We start from the raw sequence: 19,370 nt of genomic DNA, 5'->3' as shown, positions 1-19,370 counted from the left end.
AAACTCACAGTGCTCTTCCTGCTTCAGTCTCGCGTGCATGATTTTCCCTGAATTTTTGGTTTTGTCGGTTTTTGTTTTTTTTTGTTGTTGTTATTGTTGTTATTGTTAGAGACAAGGTCTCCGAGAGTTGTCCAAGCTCGCTTTGAACTTGTGGTCTTCCTACCTTGGTCTCCTGAGTTGCTGGGATTACAGATGTGGATCACCTGGCCCCCTAGAAGGGCTTCTGAGTAGAGTGAGAAAGTGCGCGCGCGCGTGTGTGTGTGTGTGTCGATGGGCTGGTGATTGCTATAGGAAAGTGATGGTGAACCTTTTAGAGCTTTCAGTAATAACAAACAGCCTGGTGTAGCATGTGTGCCATAGGTTTGCCGCCAATGCTGTAGGATCAGAGCAGAGCCCTCTTTTGGGGCCTGGCTACTGCTTGACCCAGAGATACTTCCCTCTGCAGTGCTGTCTTAGGGTGGGATAGTTTTCTAGCTCTAATGTGTCCCCTCACACACAGGGGGGAGCGTTGCCATTATCACTGTTGGATTCCACAGGAATATTTTATAAAATACTTAAAATGACAGCTTTTTAGTTAGGGGTGGTAATACCAGCTACTCAGGGGGCAGAGGCAGGAGAATCAGAAGTTCAAGCCCAGTCTGGACAGTTTAGGGACTTAGCAAGTCTCTCTCTTAAAATAAGGGGTCTGAGGATACAGCCTAGAGCAAAAGACCTGAATTCAATCCCCAGTACTACAAAGGAAGAAAAAAAAGCTTTGTGGCATAGTTTTTATTTTTTTTAATTTTTTGGGGGGTTTTTTTCCCCGGTACCGGGAACCGAACTCACGACCTTGCGCTTGCCAGGCAGGCACTGTGCCGCTGAGCTAAATCCCCAGCCCCTGTGGCATAGTTTTTAAAGCACTATACTTACTATAAAGGACGTTTAGCCTCCAGAGTTTGAAACTGCTTCACCAAATGCTGCTAAGGATCTCCTGGGGTAGAAAGGCTTTCCTTTAATGCTTTCCACCTCTGTCTTGGTTTCATGCATAAGAGAACCAGCAGTGTGTAAGCTCATACGAGTTAGGAGATGGGGTGAAAGGGACAGGTCTTCAAATGAATATGTGAGATTTGTAATTTATTTGTGGCATAGGTTTTAATGTTTTCCTTTTCCAGGGGCTGAGACAGGTTGGGTCTCACTGTTTAGTCCAGGCTAGTCTTGAACTTACTATGTAGCCCAGGCTGGCTTTGAACTCATGATCCTCCTGCCTCAGACACCCCAGTGCTGGGATTACATGTGTGTGCCACTGTGTCTGGCTTAATGTTTTCTTGAGTGCTGTATTATTTAACTTGTATTTGTTGCTTGTTATTCTCAGCAATAGAGTTTTATAAGGTAGTAGTAGTAGATCCTCCAAATTTTATGTGGTTGCTTTAGGTTTAATAGTATCTGTTCTTTATTCTTGATTCAGTTTACTACTTTACATCCCTGTCCCTTAATGCATACACTTTTACACTTTAGCTTTCAGAAATAAGATGTGATTAATCCTCGAGCAGATACAGAAATGCACTTGTGAAGCCATTGGTCCATACGTGATAGTGGTACCCGTGGCTGGAGATCCTTTTGTCTTCCATGGGTTTATTCATCACTAGTCGGTATCACTTGGTTTCAGGCTTCTTGGATGTTGCAATCTGAAGCACAACTCAGGTTTAAGTTAACTGTTATCCCTGCTCCAACATCTTTGTGTTCACAAGGCCATGAGCCACAGTCTCTTTGTGGTTTATCACTGGGTGCGTGAGGCCTGAGGTCTGCTTTTGAGGGGAAGGTTACGCTTAAAGGGGGCTACGATTGGCCTTTTGGAAACTCAGAAGTTATCTTGGCTGGCTTCATTCTTGCAAACATGGAGCAGCAAGGGGAGCAAAGATAGTGGAGAAAGGTCGGCTTGCGAGGAAGCAAGAGACTATCAGGAAAGATTCAGGCATTCTCCTTGCTGTGTCCTCTCTGGGGAACTTTGATCAGGGAAGATCGATTGATTATTCTGTGGTTCTTTTTAACTTTTTAGTGGTCAAGGGAGAAAGATACTAGAAAGAGGATAGGAGGTAGAAAGGACTTCTGATTCTCTAGCTCTGAAGGAAAAGTAGAGGTTGCCTTGGCACGGGCAGCCAAGATTGAGACGGGCAGATTTAAGAGTTCTAGCAAGTGGCTCTCACGCCTGACCTGTAGAAGAACCTGAACGCGTTCCAGCTCTGAGGAGGCTTAGGGGTTTACATGGCTTTTTGAAGTGGGAAAGCTAGCACTGAGTCTAGATTTCTCAGGATCTGGACATACTTCACTGCATACTAATACCACCATCTATATTTGCTCATCTGGTGTATTTCATTTTTGAAGAACATTCACAAGAGGACTGCTTTCCCCCTCAAACCTCAGGCATTGTGATTTTTTCATGTAGAGAGATTTTGGGTGGAATAGTATCTATCATAAGTAAATCTCCTTTGTGACTTTCATTGTGTCAACCCATGGTCCTCCTAGAATCTAACAGTGGAGTTTTGCTGCATTTACTACTGTGTCTTCACGAGGTTTCTTGACTTCCCCTTCACATGCTAGCTTGAATTTTTTTAACTCACTTTCCTTTGTATGCTTCATCTGATTTTAAAAATAGAGACTTTTCATTTCCATATCAGTTATTTGCTATTCAAAGTTTTCTCTGACTCTAGATATCTGCTCTCTGGTCTTCTCAGATGTTCCAGGTATGACATGTAGGGATTCGGGATGCAGGCACCTGTGGTCAACACCTTTAAATTTGCCTTTTCACCTTAGCAAACTTAGAATCATGAGTGACCCACTGCTATCTGCTAAAATAGTCCAGCGTATAAAGTATCTATATAAAATAGTTGTTATTTAAAGAGTTTTATTGAGATATAATTTACATACATGCAAACAGTTCCTTTCATCTTTAGTTTAAATATTTTGATATTAATAAGATATAATGAACTGCATGACTATACTGATGAATGAAAATGTATAGAACATTGATAGCCATGTATACTTCGTTTCTGAGGCTGCTAGTCTGCCTGTTTTCAGGCATTGGATAAGAGCATAGATGTGTTAGTCCTTTATTAAAGTTCGTGTTATTCATGCAAAGTTTGATATGTGTATGTGTCAAGGAGTGGGAGTGTGTGTTGAGGATTGAACCCAGGGCTTTCTCACTGAACTGCATTCTCAACTCTTTTATTTTGAGACAGAGTCTAAGTTACTAAGTTGCTTAGGCTAGGCTTCAATTTAAAATCCTTCTGCTTCAGTCTACCAGAGTGCTGGGATTATAGGCATGTGCCACTCTGCCTGGTCCATATATTTTTTTTTTGATCTGTGTTTTTAAAAATCAATTTAGTCAACTTTGTTGACTTTTAGGAAAATCATAAAATCAAATTCATAATTGTTTCTTGTTCCTAGATTTTTAAAAGTCAATATATTTTGGCTAATTATAGTTAACCTTAAATTTATAAAGAATAACTCAACAAGGGAATAATGTTCTCTTTTTTCCACTCCATTTGGAATCTGGGACATACTGTGTGCCATGCTTCCTGTGCGTTATCCACTGCTAGAAGCAGATGCTAAGTATACTGCATCCCTGGCCAGACTGAATGTAAGGACTCCTGAAATGTTCTTTTCCTCTGGTTTTTTGTTTTGTTTTGTTTGTTTTTTGAGACAGGGTCTCACTACATAGTTCAGGCTGGCTGTAAGTGGAACTCACAGCAGTCCTCCTGCCTCAGGCTCCCAAGTGCTGGGATTATAGGCATGTGCCACCATGCCTGGCTGGAAGGTTCCAATTTTACTGAAAAAATTAAAATGTATTCGTATTAGAGTCTACTTACGAGAAGAGAAGAACACAAGTGTTGATGATCCTGAAATGAATATGTAGTTTATTTTTTATTTCGTTTTTCAGTTTTTATTTTTCGGTGGTATAGGAAATTGAACCCAGAGTCTTCACATTGAGCTATAGCCCAAGCCCTTTTTTTATTATTTTGAGATAGGGTCTTGCTAATTAATGAAGTTGCCCAAGCTGGGCTTCAATTTGGGATCCTGAGCTTCCTAGAATGCTGGGATTATGGGTGTAGACTACCACATGAGGCTTGAATTTGCCATTTTTAAGGATAGTTAGTACCAGGAACAAGTTTTAAGAGAAGAATTTAAATTTAGCAAACTATGACATGTTAAAGTGTCAAGAATGTAGGAATAGTTTGAATCAACATTATAAAAAGCTATCCTTGTTTTTTAGACGGTTCTTAAAGTATGACCAGAAGTTTGATTTTTAAGCAGTGGTTGTATTTCGGAAGGAACTATAAGCGAAAAGCTGTTTCTCTTGAAAAATACTCAAGAAGAATTTTGAATGGCCTGGAAACAAATGGTGACTTAAAAACAACAAATTGTACTTAGTTCCTAAATAATAAGACAGTTTGGTGTAGCAGGGAAGATCACTGAAAATACCTGGATTCACCTCTGTGGTTGTCCTGGGGAGTCTGTGAGTGGGGAGGGTACAGTATTACAGAAATGTAAAACATAGAACTTCTCAGTATGTCAGCTGTCATCTTGGCATTGGTTCTAATCAGGGTGCATGCACTTTGCAGTTCATAAGGAGCATTTCCAAAGTCCACCTGCATGAGCTTTGTTCAGGAATGGCTTTATCATCTTGTACTTTGGGTGGACTTAGGCACCTGTGTTTTGGAAAAAAATTTTCTGAGGCTATTCTGATTGACACCTAATTAGAAAAGCACCACATTTAACAAGAAATTGAAATTCAGAGGAGTTGGTATTTGATAGATGCTCAGTAAATGGTCATGGCTTTTCCTGCTTTTTGTGGAATGTGTCACAGAGCCTCTGGGAGCTTTTTGGGTGGTGGTAGTACTGGAGATAGAACCCAGGCCTTATACATGCTAGGCAGACACTCTGACAGTGACTGAGCTACATCCCCAGACCTTTTTCAGTTTTATTTTGAAGTAGGATCTCACTAAATTCCCCGGGCTGGCCTTGAACTTTGTAGGTGTATACCTTGCCCTCAGGAGGTTTTGATCAGGGAATGGATTAGCCCAGAGAGAGTTGCAGAGACTGGAGGCTGCTAGGCAGGGAAACGGTGCTGCAGTTCAGCGCAGAGTAGATTGCAGGGAGTACGGGGATCCCAGGTCAGTGAGGAACAGGTTAATAGGAAAGTGAGTTAGGGAACTGGGAGAAGTAAAATACATGTTTGAGATTCTGACCTGGTAACTAGAATACTAGAAAAAGTACTAGGTTAGGAATGGTTGGAGTTTAGTTTTAGAATTGTAGGGTTCTGGGTTTCTGTGCTACAGATGGGTAGAGCTGTCAGGTGACAGTTCATGGTTTATGAATGCGAGGACATTTCAGGGCAGAAGTAATAAAAGGTGGACAAACCCCTGTGGCTAGGGGAGTACTGGAAGAGACCAGGAGTAATAAACTAACACTTTGTATATTCCAGGCACTTTGCCCAGGGCTTAGATACATCCTTACAGTACCTTTAAAATAACATTCAAATCCTAACAGCAGTTCTATGAAGGTAAGTTAATTGCCCCAAAGTGTTTCATTTTATTTGGTTTTTTGAGACAAGGTCTTGCTATACAGTTGAAACTGGCCTTGAGCTCACTGCGTGGCTCAGGCTGGCCTCGCTTCATACTTAGTGATCCTCCTGCCTCAGCCTCCCCAGTGCTGGGATTACTGGTGTGCACCACCACACCTGGCCAACTTCCCCAGCTTAATCAGCTTGCTGTTGGAGTTTGGGGTTAATGGAGGCATCCCAGTGGCAGACCACGCACCATGGACCTCTTACCCTGTGATGTGGGCAGACAGATGGTCACGTGTGAGGGGGGAGAGTGCGTGAGCAAGTGAATGAGCCAGCAGCAGCTGAGTACTTGAAGGCTAGGCACAACTTTTAGCCACCGTTTTCAAAAGGTGGGCCATTCACGGTGGTGCACACCTGTAATCCCAGCACATGGGAGGCTGAGGCAGGAGAACCACCACCAGTTCGAGGCCAGCCTGGGCTGCATTTTCAGTTTAAGGCCAGTCTGAACTCTACACAGGAAGACCTTGTCTTAAAACAAAACCACAAACCCCAAAAATACAAGCAAAAAGAATTTGAAACATGTATAGACTGAAAAGTTACTAAGTTGGGGAGCCGAACCTCTTCAGTGGAAATAAGTATAACCATAGATAAGGGTAGGGTGGAGATGTGAAAGCACGCGTGTGGTAGCCGCTTCCAGACTGGACTGGACTGAGGCCCAGAGCGGGAAGGTGGCTCCAAAATTAACAGGCCCAGAGGTAGAGCTACTCTGCTGAATAAGTCTAGTTTTTACAGTTGATAAGTACTAGCATCTGGGAACGTGTGTGTGTGTGTGTGTGTGTGTGTGTGTGTGTGTGTGTATACGCTATCTGGCAAGCAAACCAAAGCCATACTAGAGAACAAAGTGTTTTGATTAGCAGGTAATAACTTTAAAAATTGAAAAAAAAATTTTTTTTTTTTTTTGCTTATATTGGGTTTGTTTTGTCTTGACTTTAATTAGGTCTGTTTATTTAAAGAATGTTATATTATTGCAGGAATTAGAATCTTTTTGCTATTGGTAAGACTGAAAATTGATGTTTGAGCAGAAAGATGCCTAAAATGTTGGTTATATTTATTTAAGAAAGTGTATCTTCTTCAAAGTTGAGATGTCTTTGTGTCCTTCCCGCTAGAAGGGAAACAGTTTGGGTTCCAGTGCAGTTGCAGTGGAAATGTATAGGAGATTTGTAAAGCCCAGGTTATGTAGAAAAAAGTACAATTTGGGCTGTTTTTGAAAGCTGTTTTAAGAATAGAAGGATGAATGGTAGCATACTTTTTTTTTGGCTCCTAACAGGAAATGCAAGTATATCTTGCAAGCCTCTTTTGCTGGAATGTTCAGATGAAATGTGGTAGCACTGTTAAGGGGTTTGCCCACATGCTCTGTTAAAAGAGCACTCTGGAGTGCGCTTGAAGGTCTTAGAGCTGGTGACCCAGCAGCTGTGTTCTTCCTTTGTTTTGTTAAAATAATCACTTTTTAGATTCCATGTAAAAGCTTTCGTCCAGTGCCTCAACTCTGTTCATTTGCTTTGGTTATAGGAGAAAGAAGAGTTCTGTGAGCTCCTAGAATATTGGTGGCAGAGGCTTCTGGAGCAAATGGTCTGTTTCGTAGATAGGGGCTGCATGGCCATTACTGCTTTTATGGAGCAAGCAGTAGTCCTTGTTGGAAGGGTGCCGTGACTGTCTGGGGGATATGGCGTGCCCATCTCAGTCAGCAGTGCCAGGTCTGGCTCCCCACGAAGCCTGTGCTACTGTAGATTACCACCTGTTTTACTCATAGCTGTCCCTTGGGGCAGCAGTCACCATGTGGCCAGTGTGGGTTAAGCCTCTGTGTTTGTCCTAATGGGCGTCGTGCTTTCTTACCAGGAAGAGGAAGAACAGGAGGAAGAGGATGATGATGAAGATGATGATGACACTGATGATTTAGATGAACTTGACACTGACCAGTTGCTGGAGGCGGAACTGGAGGAGGATGACAATAATGAGAACGCAGGAGAGGATGGGGACAATGACTTCTCTCCCTCTGACGAGGAGCTAGCAAACCTTCTAGAGGAGGGAGAGGACGGGGAGGATGAAGATTCTGATGCAGACGAGGAAGTGGAACTGATCCTGGGGGACAGTAAGTACAGAGCAGAGTTTGGGCGGAGCGTTGGCGTGCAGGGCAGGGTCCCTCTCCTGTGTCGGCCTAACTCGGAGAGTGGCCGTACTCGAGTCTGTGCTCTGTGATTGCTGATTGAGCACTTGAGTTCCCTGAGGAAAAGTTTTGTCATATTGTTCACCCCTTGCTGCCCCGCCGCCCCCAACTATAACTGCAGTCTGTTGTCTCTTCCCCTTAAAGCAGAGCTTGGCCAACTTTTGCTCCTTTGGGGAACAGGAGGTCTCTGTAGCCCCTCAACTCCTTTGTAGCGAGAAAGCAGTCATGGACAAAACTTGAAGTTTTGAGAAATGTCTTTATTTACAAAACTTGGAGACGGGTTTGTAGTTCGTGTGCTCCTGCTCTGGAGGGTCAGCCTTAGGATGAAAGGTCAAGGCGTAGCTCTTCTCCAAGGCCCAGAGCTAGAATCTGTTAAAAACAGCTCCTCACGGGGCTGCGTCACACAGAATCAGGCCCTTTTGCAAAGAAGCCCTTTCCTGTCTGCTTTTATCAGCCCTGCACCCCCCGCCGGGGCACAAGTGCTTTTCTTTGGCATTTGTTTTTTTTAACACCCCCCACCCCTTATTCCAGAGTTTGAAGAACACACGAGTTTATCTAGTACTTCCAGGTTTCTGAAGTGTCACATCTCCGGCCTGTGTTGATGAATCCTGAATAAACCTCACTTAGTTTTGAGATTCTGCAGGCTCTGCCCCTGTTTTCTTGTATGCCTCAGGATGGCATCCTCACCAGTACCATGGTTTGCTGCTGTGGACAGACTCACGCTAGCGATGGTCCTGGCTGTACAGTGCTGCCCTGCCTGCCAGGAGGAGTCCCCGTGAGACCCAGCCACGCCTGCGTAGCTGTGTAGCGAGGCTAAGCAGCATTTCAACGGTTACGGTCGGTCTGTCTGATCGGTGCCCTTAATCATGTGTGGCTGTTTAGATTTTACTACATTAAAAGTTGGCTCCTGATTTTCATGTCTCATTTTAAGTGCTCAGTAGTCACCTGTGGCCACCGTGGTGAACAGCACAGATGCAGAACATTTGCATCGTTGTCAAAAATTCTGTTGTGATGGCCTAGGCCCGGCACCTGGGGTGTGTGAGTGTGTGTGTGACAGTACTCACTTGAGTTCATGGGGATTGAACTCAAGGTCTCACTAAGGTGCCATGTTGCCAAGCTGGGCTCAAACTTGGCACTTACTTGGCTAGGAGAGTCTTTGTAATTAACATAAGTCCTCTTACCAAAGTTCTCACCAAAGTTGTATTTGAGGAAGCTTTGAGGGTTATATCTGCCCACCTACAGTTTACGAGCTTCCATTCTCTACACTGAAATGTTGAGGTGATTGAAGAGATTAGTAGTCCTGTCCATGGTCAGAAAGCCCAGGTAAGAGGGACTAACGGGCAAGAGACACAGGACATATTTACCAACTCTTTGTATCCTGTGGGACTAGTGAGATGTGGGAAACAAGTTATGCCTCCTTCCAGTTGTAAGTAGTTAGGCAAGTTCCAACAGCAGGACAGCAAGCGTGGTGCTCTTAGCATAAGAGAGCATCACTTTCTTTTCTTTTTTAAAGAATAACAAAATTTTACCAAAGTACAAGATTTATAGAAGTTTCTAGAAAAGCCATACAAAATGATCACAAACTGTTTTTTTTCCCCCTTTGGTTTTTTTCCGGCACCGGGAATCGAACTCACGACCCTTGTGCTTGCCGGGCAGGGCTGTGCTGCTGAGCTAAATCCCCAGCCCCTCACAAACGGTTTTGAAGGAGAGAATCTACACTTGACATTAAATTCACAATGTTAATTAGGGGAAATTTTGACCCCTCTTCCGTGGTCATTGCACATGCTAGTAGGCAAGCACCAGTAAGCTGCACCCCACCCCTGTTATGTTTATTTCAGTATTTCACTTTGGTTCAGACCATCAAGCTCATCCATCTACAACTGGCTAGAGAGCATGGTCTGAAGAACAGGTTAGCTGCTTTTCACCACTGCAAATAGATCATCAAAGAGGGGACCAGGTAAGTTAGTTCATACCTGAAATCCCAGAACTCTGGGAGGCTGAGGCAGGAGTATTGCAAGTTCAAGCTTAGCCCGGGCAGCTTGGCAACTAAGCTTGTCTCAAAATGAAAAACAGAAAGAGGGCTGGGGATGTAGCCATTAGCAGGTCCTATGTTCAGTCCTCAGTACCAGCCCCTGCCAAAAAGGTAAAGAGCCTGTAAAATTTACCGCCTCTATGTCACAAATACAATAAAGAAAACTGCCCCACTGATCTTGATAACTGCCAGTAATTCCCGTAGTCCAGCACTACTCCCAGCCATTGCTCTTACCCAGGGACTTGGGACGAGATGTGATTTGCTCACATGCAGTTAAAGAATACAGGTGTCTCGGCATTTATTCTCTAATGTCACCTGGGAAGGAAAGGGGAAGAAGTTTTGGCGGAACAGGAAAAGCCCTGCACACTCGGTGCCGTTACTCATGGCACACAGGTTAGCCTGCGTGAGGGCCGTCTGAAGGCGCGGGTGGCATCGGCGTTACACTCTGCTGAGTTACTCGCTTGTGGATCACCCAGGTTAGGGACCTTGACAAAGCCTGGGTCCATAGCAGCACTGTGTGGATAGGCAGTGCCGGGACCATTCGTCTTTCATGTTCTTCCCAACCTGTCTGCATTAGGGAGGTAACTTGGTCGTGAAACACGTTAGGTGTTGCCATTGAGTATTCTTCTGGGAAGGAATGGCTCACGTTTACAAGTCCTTCCTCGAACCTCGGGGGCCAGCAGTGCCCGCGTGAAGTTCACGTGTGCTGCTGTCCTGTGGTTCTGCTTTAATACCAGTTACTGGTCTTGCCAGCAAACACTGCATCCCTTGATCCCGGGGGGCAGCCTGGTCACCTTGTCAGATCCTGAGCTTGCCCTGGTCTCCTCTCCGCTTTCCCCTTCTCTTTTTCTCTGTCTCCCCCTCCCCCACCCGCAGCCGGAGAATTGAACCGGGGCCTTTGCACTGAACTATACTCTCAGCACTTTAATTAATTAATTAATTTTTGAAATTTGGAGACAGGGTTTAAGTTGCCCATTGTCCAAGCCTTGCTTGAGCTCTAGTGCTCTTCCTGTCTTGACCTCCTAGAGTGCCTGGGAGAAAACTTATTCTGTGAGAGTGTTACTTTAACTTGGGTGCAAACATATGCCGTGTAATGGGTGATAACCTTGCCGTTTCAGCTTGCCTCTAGAATTGAGGTGGCATCTGTAGGTTATACTTTGTGCCTTTTTCACTGCGTTTTATAGGAGAGCTGTAGCAGCTGTCAGTGAGCAGACGGAGCATGGTGACTCCTTTGGTTTGTTAGTGTTTTCCCTCATACTAATCTAGAACAGTAGCCCATAACCTTTGAGCTTGTGGAGCCCTTTTAGGGTACGTAAGCCTTAGAAAACGATAGGCTCTTGCGGGGACCCAGTGCTTCCAGAATTAGCATCTTGACTCTAGGGTCTTCGTGTGTGTGCTTGTCAACGCCAAACAAAACAAAAGCAGAAGGTTAAATACCTCAGGGATTATTTTTCTCCCTGGTACTGGAGATTGAACCCAGAGCCTTTGCACTGAGCGCATCCCTACTCCCTCCCTGCCTTTTTTTTTTAAACAGGGTCTTGCCAAGGCAGGATTTGAACTTGTATTCCTTCTGTCTGAGCTTCCCAGAGTGCTAGGATTACGGATGCGTGCCACCATGCCCAGCTAGGGATTGATTATAATTAGACTGCCTTTCCTGTTAAGGCCTTTCAGAGTGGAGGTCCCAACGAGGGTCTGGGATTGGGTCACTTGTACGCGTGGAAGGAGAAGGTAAAGGAAGAAAGCTTCCTGCCTGACCACAAGGTGGGGAGTCTGTTAAAGCTGTAAAGGTTCTCAATCTGTGATCCTCCCTGAGCCGCATTTGTGGCCCTTAGTACTGGGGATTGAAGCCTTGGTTACCTGGATGCCAGGCAAGTGCCGTACTGAGGAACTACACCGTCAGCCTGTGAGACACTTAGCGTCAGTAGCTTGTGGCTGCTGGCTAGCAGGTCTTAGCCAGGTGGAGCTGGCATTGCTGGCCTTCAGGGCGCAGAAGCATTGGAGGGTTCTTGAGAATTGCCATGGGCCCCTGGTGAGCCTGTGGTGTGGGGAAGGCAGGGCACAGTGCTGTGCTTGGGCTCTGGGGAGGAGGGAACCTTGCCTTGCCTCGCGGAGCTCTTGCAGAGGAGAGGCTCCTAGGTGTGGTTTGTTCATCTGCGTAGGGTGCAGATTCTTTGAACTTGACATCTTGTTTTCCTGTTTTTCACCAAGAGGCTATGTTTGTTCTGTTAGTGATGAACATTCATTTTCCCAGCCCTTTCTTTCTTTCTATCTTTCTTTCGGGACTTTCGTGTCCCTGCCATGCGTTTCTTGGTTTCAGTTTGTTGTTCTCTGAATGAGGATCTGGGGTCATGTATTGTTGGTCCTTGGCGTGTGCCTGAGTCGCTCCTCCGGGTTCCCAGGAAGGGCTGACAGGAATTCCCCGCAACTCGTGTGCTCTGCTCTCCGCGTGGAGCTCAGTCTTGGTGCATTTGCAGGCCTCAGGCTCCGTCTTCCCACTTTCCTGGGAACCTTGTTGAAATCATGTCCTAGCTTTCTGAGTTGAGTAATCAAAGTGGGTACTGAAGCCTTTCTGTTTCCTTCGCTTAGCAAACAGAGCTAGGTGCCGTTTCTGTGGTTTCAGTCAGACGGAGAAGGTGTATTTATTTCATCTTAGGGTGCTTGTGGCTACCGCCAAACTTTACCCTTAATCAACCCATCCAAATGTGTCAGTGTGTTCCGTTCCCCACCTGAGAAGGCTGGCAGTTGAGCAGAGGGTCCTTGTCAAAGACAAGCTCCTAGGGTGTCAGAGCTGCTCCCTGCCTCCCGTCTCACGTCTAGATTGGTTGATCCTTCTTTGGTATTACTGAAAGCTGGCCTGTATACTTTTCTGTGAATTTGTTCCCTTCAGATTATTTGCAGAAATGATGGGGTGAATCCTAGGATGACTATTTCTGCCTATAGTCTATAAGGACTGCAGAAAAGAGCAGCTAAGAGGTTAAGAAAACTTACTTTGCTTGGACCCATCTTCCCTTTTCAGTGGTACAGGCAGGCCTGTGCCCATCCCTGTAAGGACGCCAGAAGGCCAGGGCCAGGAGGTTTGTCCAGTGTTCTTAGCCCCACGTTCTCCCAAGTGCTGTGAGTGGGGCTTCAGACCGTGCGCTAGCCCGAACCCTTTGGGGCCTCCAAGGTAGGAAGTTTCCGAGAAGTGCAGGACTTTCAAAAGGTGGGAGAGCAGGAGGTCCCAGGGCTGATCTTGGTTGCCAGCAACAGGTGTATTCTCCGGAGCCAGCTCCAAGGAGTTAATTGATGTGTTTTCTTCTTTCTGGAAGTTGGTAATTAACCCTATGGAGGCATAAGTGGATGTGATGCAGGTGCTTCCTGTAACCCTAGTGCATCATCTAGTGTCTCCTTTACCTTTCAGCTGACAGCTCTGACAACTCTGATTTGGAAGATGACATCATCTTATCTCTGAATGAGTGAGGAGACATCACCATGTGGAAGAGATTCTTGGCACGCGAGAAACGGAGTTGTATGAATTGAGAACACCTTTCCTTTCCTTTTTCCCAGGGCTGTCTATTAAGGAACTGCATGCCCTGTATTCAGAAGATTATGGTTTCAAGTCTCACTGGACTCTGAGGGTCCTTCTAAGAACAATAACAACCACAGAAAGACAGCAGGGATTAGGCCCTATTTTGCTTTCCCACCCCACCCCCACCACCCCCATTAAGATGGACATATCTTTCCTCAAGGGAAAAAAAAACAAAACAAAACATGCCTCGAGTTATTTCACGATATATTTTCTTTGTATAATGTTCTTTACTTAAAGAACAAGAAATAGTTTTTTATAAAACTTAAAAAAAGAAAAAAAATACACGCATTTATAACTGAGGGTATGAACTTATATCCACCATGTCTCTTGTCTCTGCACTTCATTTTCTTTGGAAGAAAATGATGTCTAAAACACAATAGAGGCATTTTTACATACGTATTTAAATGAAAAGGAAAATCGTGGTTTCTTAAATTGATAAGGATTAAGAATATTTTATTATAAATATAATATATGATTTTTTAGCCTGTTTTGTTGCCTCCTATGCTGTCAGGTTAATTTGTTTTCCGTCATGCCAGAAGTGGAGAAGGCGGCACTGGTTGTTTGCTGAGGAAATGCCTAAATTTACCCACCTTCATGGTTTATGGGCAGTATGGTCATTGTGGATATTGGTTTTGTGGAGTTGAGGGAACTTAGGATATAAGTTCACTCCCTCTATTCTTCTTTGTGATTCAGTTTTTCAAAACCTTTTTTCTTCCCTTGCTCCTCAATGTGGAAATTACAAATCAAAGGCCTTTTTCTTTAATGTAAAGTGTATTTATTTAAAAAAAAATACAAAATAAACTACAAGTCTTTGTTTTTATGGCCTTTCCCTATTTTCTTTTACCAAAGTGGGATCTCCCTTTGCTTGCAGCTCTAGTAGGACACACAGAGATGCCTTCCAAGAGAGGCAGAGCGGAGTGTTGCCGAGAACATTGTGCCCCATTAACACACGCTGGAGAACAGCAACTCACTGAGTGTCTGGCCCTGGCCTGCGGTTTGGGCGGAGGACCTGCTTTTAGGAGGGTAGCAGACAGGGCAGAGCTCAGGGCATGGTCCGCATCGGACTCGCCTCTCCATTCCCATGTTCTGGATCAAGAGGGCAGTTCGATCAGTCAGCGGGCCTAGGAAATTTTGGAGGAACGAATGGGCTGACAGTGCTAAAGAGCATTTCAGCCATCCCCGTAGTTGGGGGTCAAGGCCACCAGTACTGCTTGCTGAAAGGGCGAGTGATACAGGACTTAGATAGTTCTCCAGTCCTGCTGATCGAGGGCCAGTGAGATTTAGTTAGGGCGAGTCCGCAGCTGCTTCAGGGGTGTCTAAAATTGGCCTATGCTTAGACTCTGTAACCACCAGAGAAGGTACCAGGGACTACCTTTCTCACCCCACCCGTTTTCCTTCCCACAATAAATAGGAAACTCTGCCCTCTCTCTTCCTTTGATTTTTGCCTGAAAAACAGCCTCTTAGTTTCTGTACAGAGTACAGCTGAAGAGACTTTTTCTGCCTTACTGCAAGGAGAGGAGGGGGTGCTTTTGGTTGTTTCAAGTAAACAACATAAGACAAACTCTCCAGGGGCAGGTAAGGCCCTGCTGGGCTCAGGAACAGCGTACAGCCTGTCGTACACATTGAAGTGGGCTTGGGCCACACAGGCACCTCGTGGTCCTCTAAGAGCAGAGGTCTCAGCTCGTCACCTGCTTCATGCCTCAGCTTTAAGTGGTAGCTAACACTCACCAGGATGGCCTGACTGCCAGGACTGCTGCCGTCAGGAGCAGCGCTCGCACTAACAGCCGAGCGCCTCCATTAATCGGCCAGGAGCCCGTGGGAGCGCCCGCAGGCCTCACGGGTGGAGATGGGCACCTCTAATAGCAACGCAGAGGTCTGGTTGGCTTGACAACATACCCTTAGGAGAATGCCTTAAGACGTATGTACCCTTTTCCTTATTCTAGGGTCAAAATAGGAATCACTTAGGAAGAAACATACAGCCCTGTAGTACACCCACCAGTGAGGTGGACCTCACTGCCTCGAGCTCTCCCTTGGAGCAGCCGAGGACCTGATCCCAGGTGGAGGCAACAGCGCAGTTCCAGTTCCCATCGGGAAATCACGAAGCAGCTGCTCTTGACCACCTGACCTTTCTCCAGTGCTGGCAAGGCCCGAGAGATCACAGAACCTGCTCTGTCCAAACGCCAGAGGAACTGGCTGAGGTCCGGGGAAGAGGGGAGGGGTCACACAGTGGGCTGGGGCTCTTTACCAAAACTCCGTGGTGATTTTTTGAGACCAGAGGAGACCCTCCTCTAAGGAGGGGTAGACAAAGCAAGGGCCGGTGTCTCTCCCCGGCTTCCTAAGGAGCATGCATCCTTTCACCCAGTTCGCCCTGGGGTAGTGGGAGCCACCTTCTGTAAAGGAACAGGCCGCCCGGAAGAGCAACGCATCTTTGCTTTGTGACTTGAGGACATGGAAGGACACCGCCACGCGCTTCAACTCGAGGCCCCTCCTGTTGCTTGGCAGTGCCACCTATCTAGGTGTGTCCTGAGCTGCCCAGTGGACCTGCTTAGCCCTGGCAACTGTGGCCACAGGGAAATAAACACATTTAACGCTGTTAAAGTTTTGTTATGGAAGTGCTTGTTCTTGGGAGCACTGGCCTAAGCCCAGCGCACGGTACTTTCCGAGGCACAGTCTCCCGCACGTTCTGTCTGGGACAGCTCTGTCCTGTGGACAGGCTGGTCCTCCACGCGGTCTGTAGGGGCCCTGCCTGTACAGAGGACTTAGCTGAGATCCCACGGTCACCCATGTTGGCTGAAGCACTGACCTGGTCAGGAGAAGCTAGTTTCTGATCAGCTGGCAGCTCACGTCTCTTAACAGAGCTTGCAGCTCTCAGACCCAAGGTTCCGTGGGAGTATCCATGCCGCACAGAAGCACTGCTGGATGTGTCGGACTCTGCTGTAAGATGCTCTGGGTCCCCACACCAGTGAACTTGTGGCCACTGCCCCTACCTAACTGGACGAGTGAGGGCAGAATTCTGAAACTGCTCGCGCCACCTTTCCCTCCACCTCCTTTCTTTCCCCAGCCTGGTTTGAGTGGCTTTGCTCTAGCACTGCCCTAAACCTCAGTGACTGTGACCTCATTTTTGAAAGAAAACCTGTTTCTCAACAGATTTCTCTGTTTCTCCAAGTGTTCCTCTTTCACTGAATTAAGCAACTGTTAGGTCACTTACCAAGGACATCTTCGAACCCACTGCACTCCCAGACAGCACTGTGAAAATACTTTGTTGTTCTCCACAAAGCTCCACGCGTGCGCCTGGGCCCATCTTACTGACACATCAGACCTGAATGACGGAAGGAAAAGCCAGAAGTCACAGACTCCTGAGTAAAGTTCAAGAGTTAACCAAGGCAAGTGGCCTCCAAACCTCCATGTCCTCTAGGCCCCCTGGGCTAAGTAAGGCTAGAAAGGGAGGCTGGACCATAAGGATCCTGACCAGTTTGTGGACACCGAGACCTCTTGGGATAATATTGCACTGCTTCTCCTTCCTCCACGCACAGTAACACAAGTGCTGAAAATTACCCACTGTCAAAACGGGTTTTACACTTGGGCACTTTGTCCAACCACCACAGACTGAACTGATGGGCACACACTTAGGGCAGGGAAAACCAAACCCAAAACTACCAGTAGCTGTTGGCACAGACCTTAGGCTCACCCCTTCCTCTGCAGAGGATCTAACCAAGCTGGTACCCAGCAGGGCCCAGGGATGTGTATGCCAGCATCACCTAAGATTAAAAATGAGTCCTGTCTCAGCCTAGGAGCTGCGAGCCACCAAAATACAGCAGGCCTTTTGGACGCAGCAGTGCTGGAAACGACACAGGGCATGCACTGGGGAAGCCTCCCGTTCTTTGAAGAAGAAACTTGATTAAACCCGGACACTGAACGGATTAGAAATCCATCCTGACAAAGGCTTTACTGACAACTTTCCATACAGTCAAAAAATAAAAAAATACAGAATACAGCAGACAGTATCTCATACACTAGAGAAGTCAACGTAACGGGTTCTTTTTGTAAAAAAAAAAAAAAAAAAAATCCCCCACAATCTAAGAACTTAAATTTAGTGGTGGACAGAACCAAATTAATCCAGCAGAGACTTCAAACCAAGGGAGCAGGTAGAGAAGGAAGCAGATCTGAAAAGTAAGGGCTCCGAGTTGGGGTTAGGCAGTGTCTCTCACGATGACCACCACCATGTGCTCCTCCTCCAGCTTGCCCAGTGTCCTCAGTGCGGACTGCAGGTACTGCTGCGAGAAGTCGCAGGGCGGGAAGGCGTAGAGCATGCCCGTGATGTCCCTGCCCTTGGACCCCCCCACCGGCAGGCTGATCACCCCTGCAGCCTGCTTCTGTTTCAAGTAGGAGACCAGGTTCCTGAGAAGCCGCCTCTGCAGGCCCGGCTCCACTGTGGCCATCGCCTCGGTGCCAGGCCCGCTGGGGGCCGCCTGGGTGGCTAGGAGCACGGCGTAGCCGTTGGGGCTCCCCTGCTTGATGCGCCGCGTGACCTCGTCAAGCTTGGGCTGGTCCAGTCGAAGGCGCTGGGCGATCTTCAGCTGGGTCAGCTTGCTCCCGGAAGCGTGGTCTTTGAGGAGACCACTGATGACTCCCTGGTCTCCCTCTAGGATGTGCATAGATGTTGGGAAACAGCTGTTTTTCAACACCAAAAGCCCATTCCAACCCAGCTGCAGCGTCTGAGCATACTCCGAAAGAGTCTTCAGCTTTTTGGTCTCATGTTTTGGCTCTTCCAGAGGCTTGGGCTCGGCCTCAGAGGTCCGATGATTGCGCTCGCTGTCTCTCGTTTTCTTCCCGTGGGAAGAGTCTGCAGCCTCGTGGTGGTGGTGGTGGTGGCCCCGCTCCTCGGGCCCGTATCTGCTGTTGCTGAGGGAGTTGCTGCCTGACTCCTTGGTCCCTTCCCCAGAGTGGTTCTCCTTGCGGCTGCGTTCAGGGGTGCGGTCCGAGCTGCGGTCCGTCTGCTGCCCACCTCCCTTGGTCCTGCTCCGTTCCTCGTACGGAGAGTGGGTCGTCCTCCCGCGGTCGCTGGAAAGGCTCCTCCGCTTGCGCCTGTCTTCCCAGGGCTTGGGCATGCCTCTGTCCCCTTCCCCTCCCCAGCGCTCGCCACTCCGGCTGCGCACGGAGCGACTGTAACCCTCCAGGCTGTTTCTGCGGTCAGAACTTTTACCGGGGCTGGTCCAGTCCCCTTCCAAAAAGGTCCTGTCTCGGTCTGAGTACAGAAGGTGCGGAGGCGTCCGATCTCGCACCCGCAGGTCCGCATCCAGGGTCCGGTGCCGCGTGTATCCGTCCGTGAGCAGCTCGTAGTGCACCGGGAGCGGCGAGGGCTGGTACTGCTGCGGGTACCGAGTCTCTTCTGCTTTGGCAAAATCCACCCGCAGCCTGCGGTCTGGACCCCCCAGAGGGAAGCCCCTCATCTTCGCGCAGGCGGCCTGGGCGGCGTCCAAGCTCTCGTACTGGATGTAGGCAAAGCTATCTCCTTTGACGTGGTCAATGGTCCGGATGCTTCCAAAGCGATCGAACTCCCGGGCCAGCGCTGCCAGCGAGGTGTTGGGTCCCAGGCCGCCCACCCAGAGGCGGGTCGTGGGGTTGGCCTTGCCGTAGCCTATCTTGATGGGGTTTCTGCCGATCACCCGGCCCGACATGGCCACCTTGGCTCTGTGGGCCATGTCCAGGTTCTGGAACTTGAGGAAGGCGTAGGCGCCCCCCTGCCCTCGCGCGGGCCGCTTGATCACCACCTCCTCGATGATGCCGTACTTCTCGAAGGCCCGGCGCAGCTCCACCTCGGACACGCTGTGGTCCAGGTTCCCGATGAACAGGTTCCGAGTGGCGCGCTGGTCGTCCTCGGGCATCAGGTCCTCCTCGCACACGGCCGGGTAGCCGTAGGGGCGCCCGCGGTCGTCGTACAGCCCGTAGTAGTCCAGGGCGCGCTCGCGGGACAGCCCCACGGCGGCGGCGGCGGCGTCCAGCG

At 47.7% G+C, this 19,370-nt stretch overlaps 2 protein-coding genes across 5 annotated transcripts in view; one reads left to right on the top strand and one right to left on the bottom strand.

The window, feature by feature from the left end:
• The window catches only part of Vprbp (Vpr (HIV-1) binding protein), a 68,567-nt gene extending 54,376 nt beyond the window's left edge, over positions 1-14,191 (top strand). For 3 of the 4 annotated variants that reach the window (XM_005410312.1, XM_013507626.1, XM_005410314.2), the window contains 2 exons: positions 7,439-7,691; positions 13,199-14,191. In XM_005410312.1, the coding sequence (XP_005410369.1) occupies positions 7,439-7,691; positions 13,199-13,257 (312 nt within the window). In that variant the 3' untranslated portion in view covers positions 13,258-14,191. The remainder of the gene's footprint in view (positions 1-7,438; positions 7,692-13,198) is intronic. The other variant, XM_013507627.1, reaches the window with a different exon arrangement.
• Positions 14,192-17,264: 3,073 nt separating this feature from the next.
• Positions 17,265-19,370, bottom strand: Rbm15b (RNA binding motif protein 15B; the record flags this gene model as incomplete). The annotated part of the gene is given in 1 exon segment (XM_005410316.2): positions 17,265-19,370. A coding segment is annotated over 1 exon segment (1,814 nt), but the record flags the coding sequence as incomplete, so codon positions are not given.

Source organism: Chinchilla lanigera, unplaced genomic scaffold (genome assembly GCF_000276665.1).
Source record: "Chinchilla lanigera isolate Chin_1 unplaced genomic scaffold, ChiLan1.0 scaffold00131, whole genome shotgun sequence".
In the NCBI taxonomy this organism is placed as follows: domain Eukaryota; kingdom Metazoa; phylum Chordata; class Mammalia; order Rodentia; family Chinchillidae; genus Chinchilla; species Chinchilla lanigera.
Note: the sequence above shows the minus strand (reverse complement) of the source record. Positions and strands in the feature narration are given on the sequence as shown.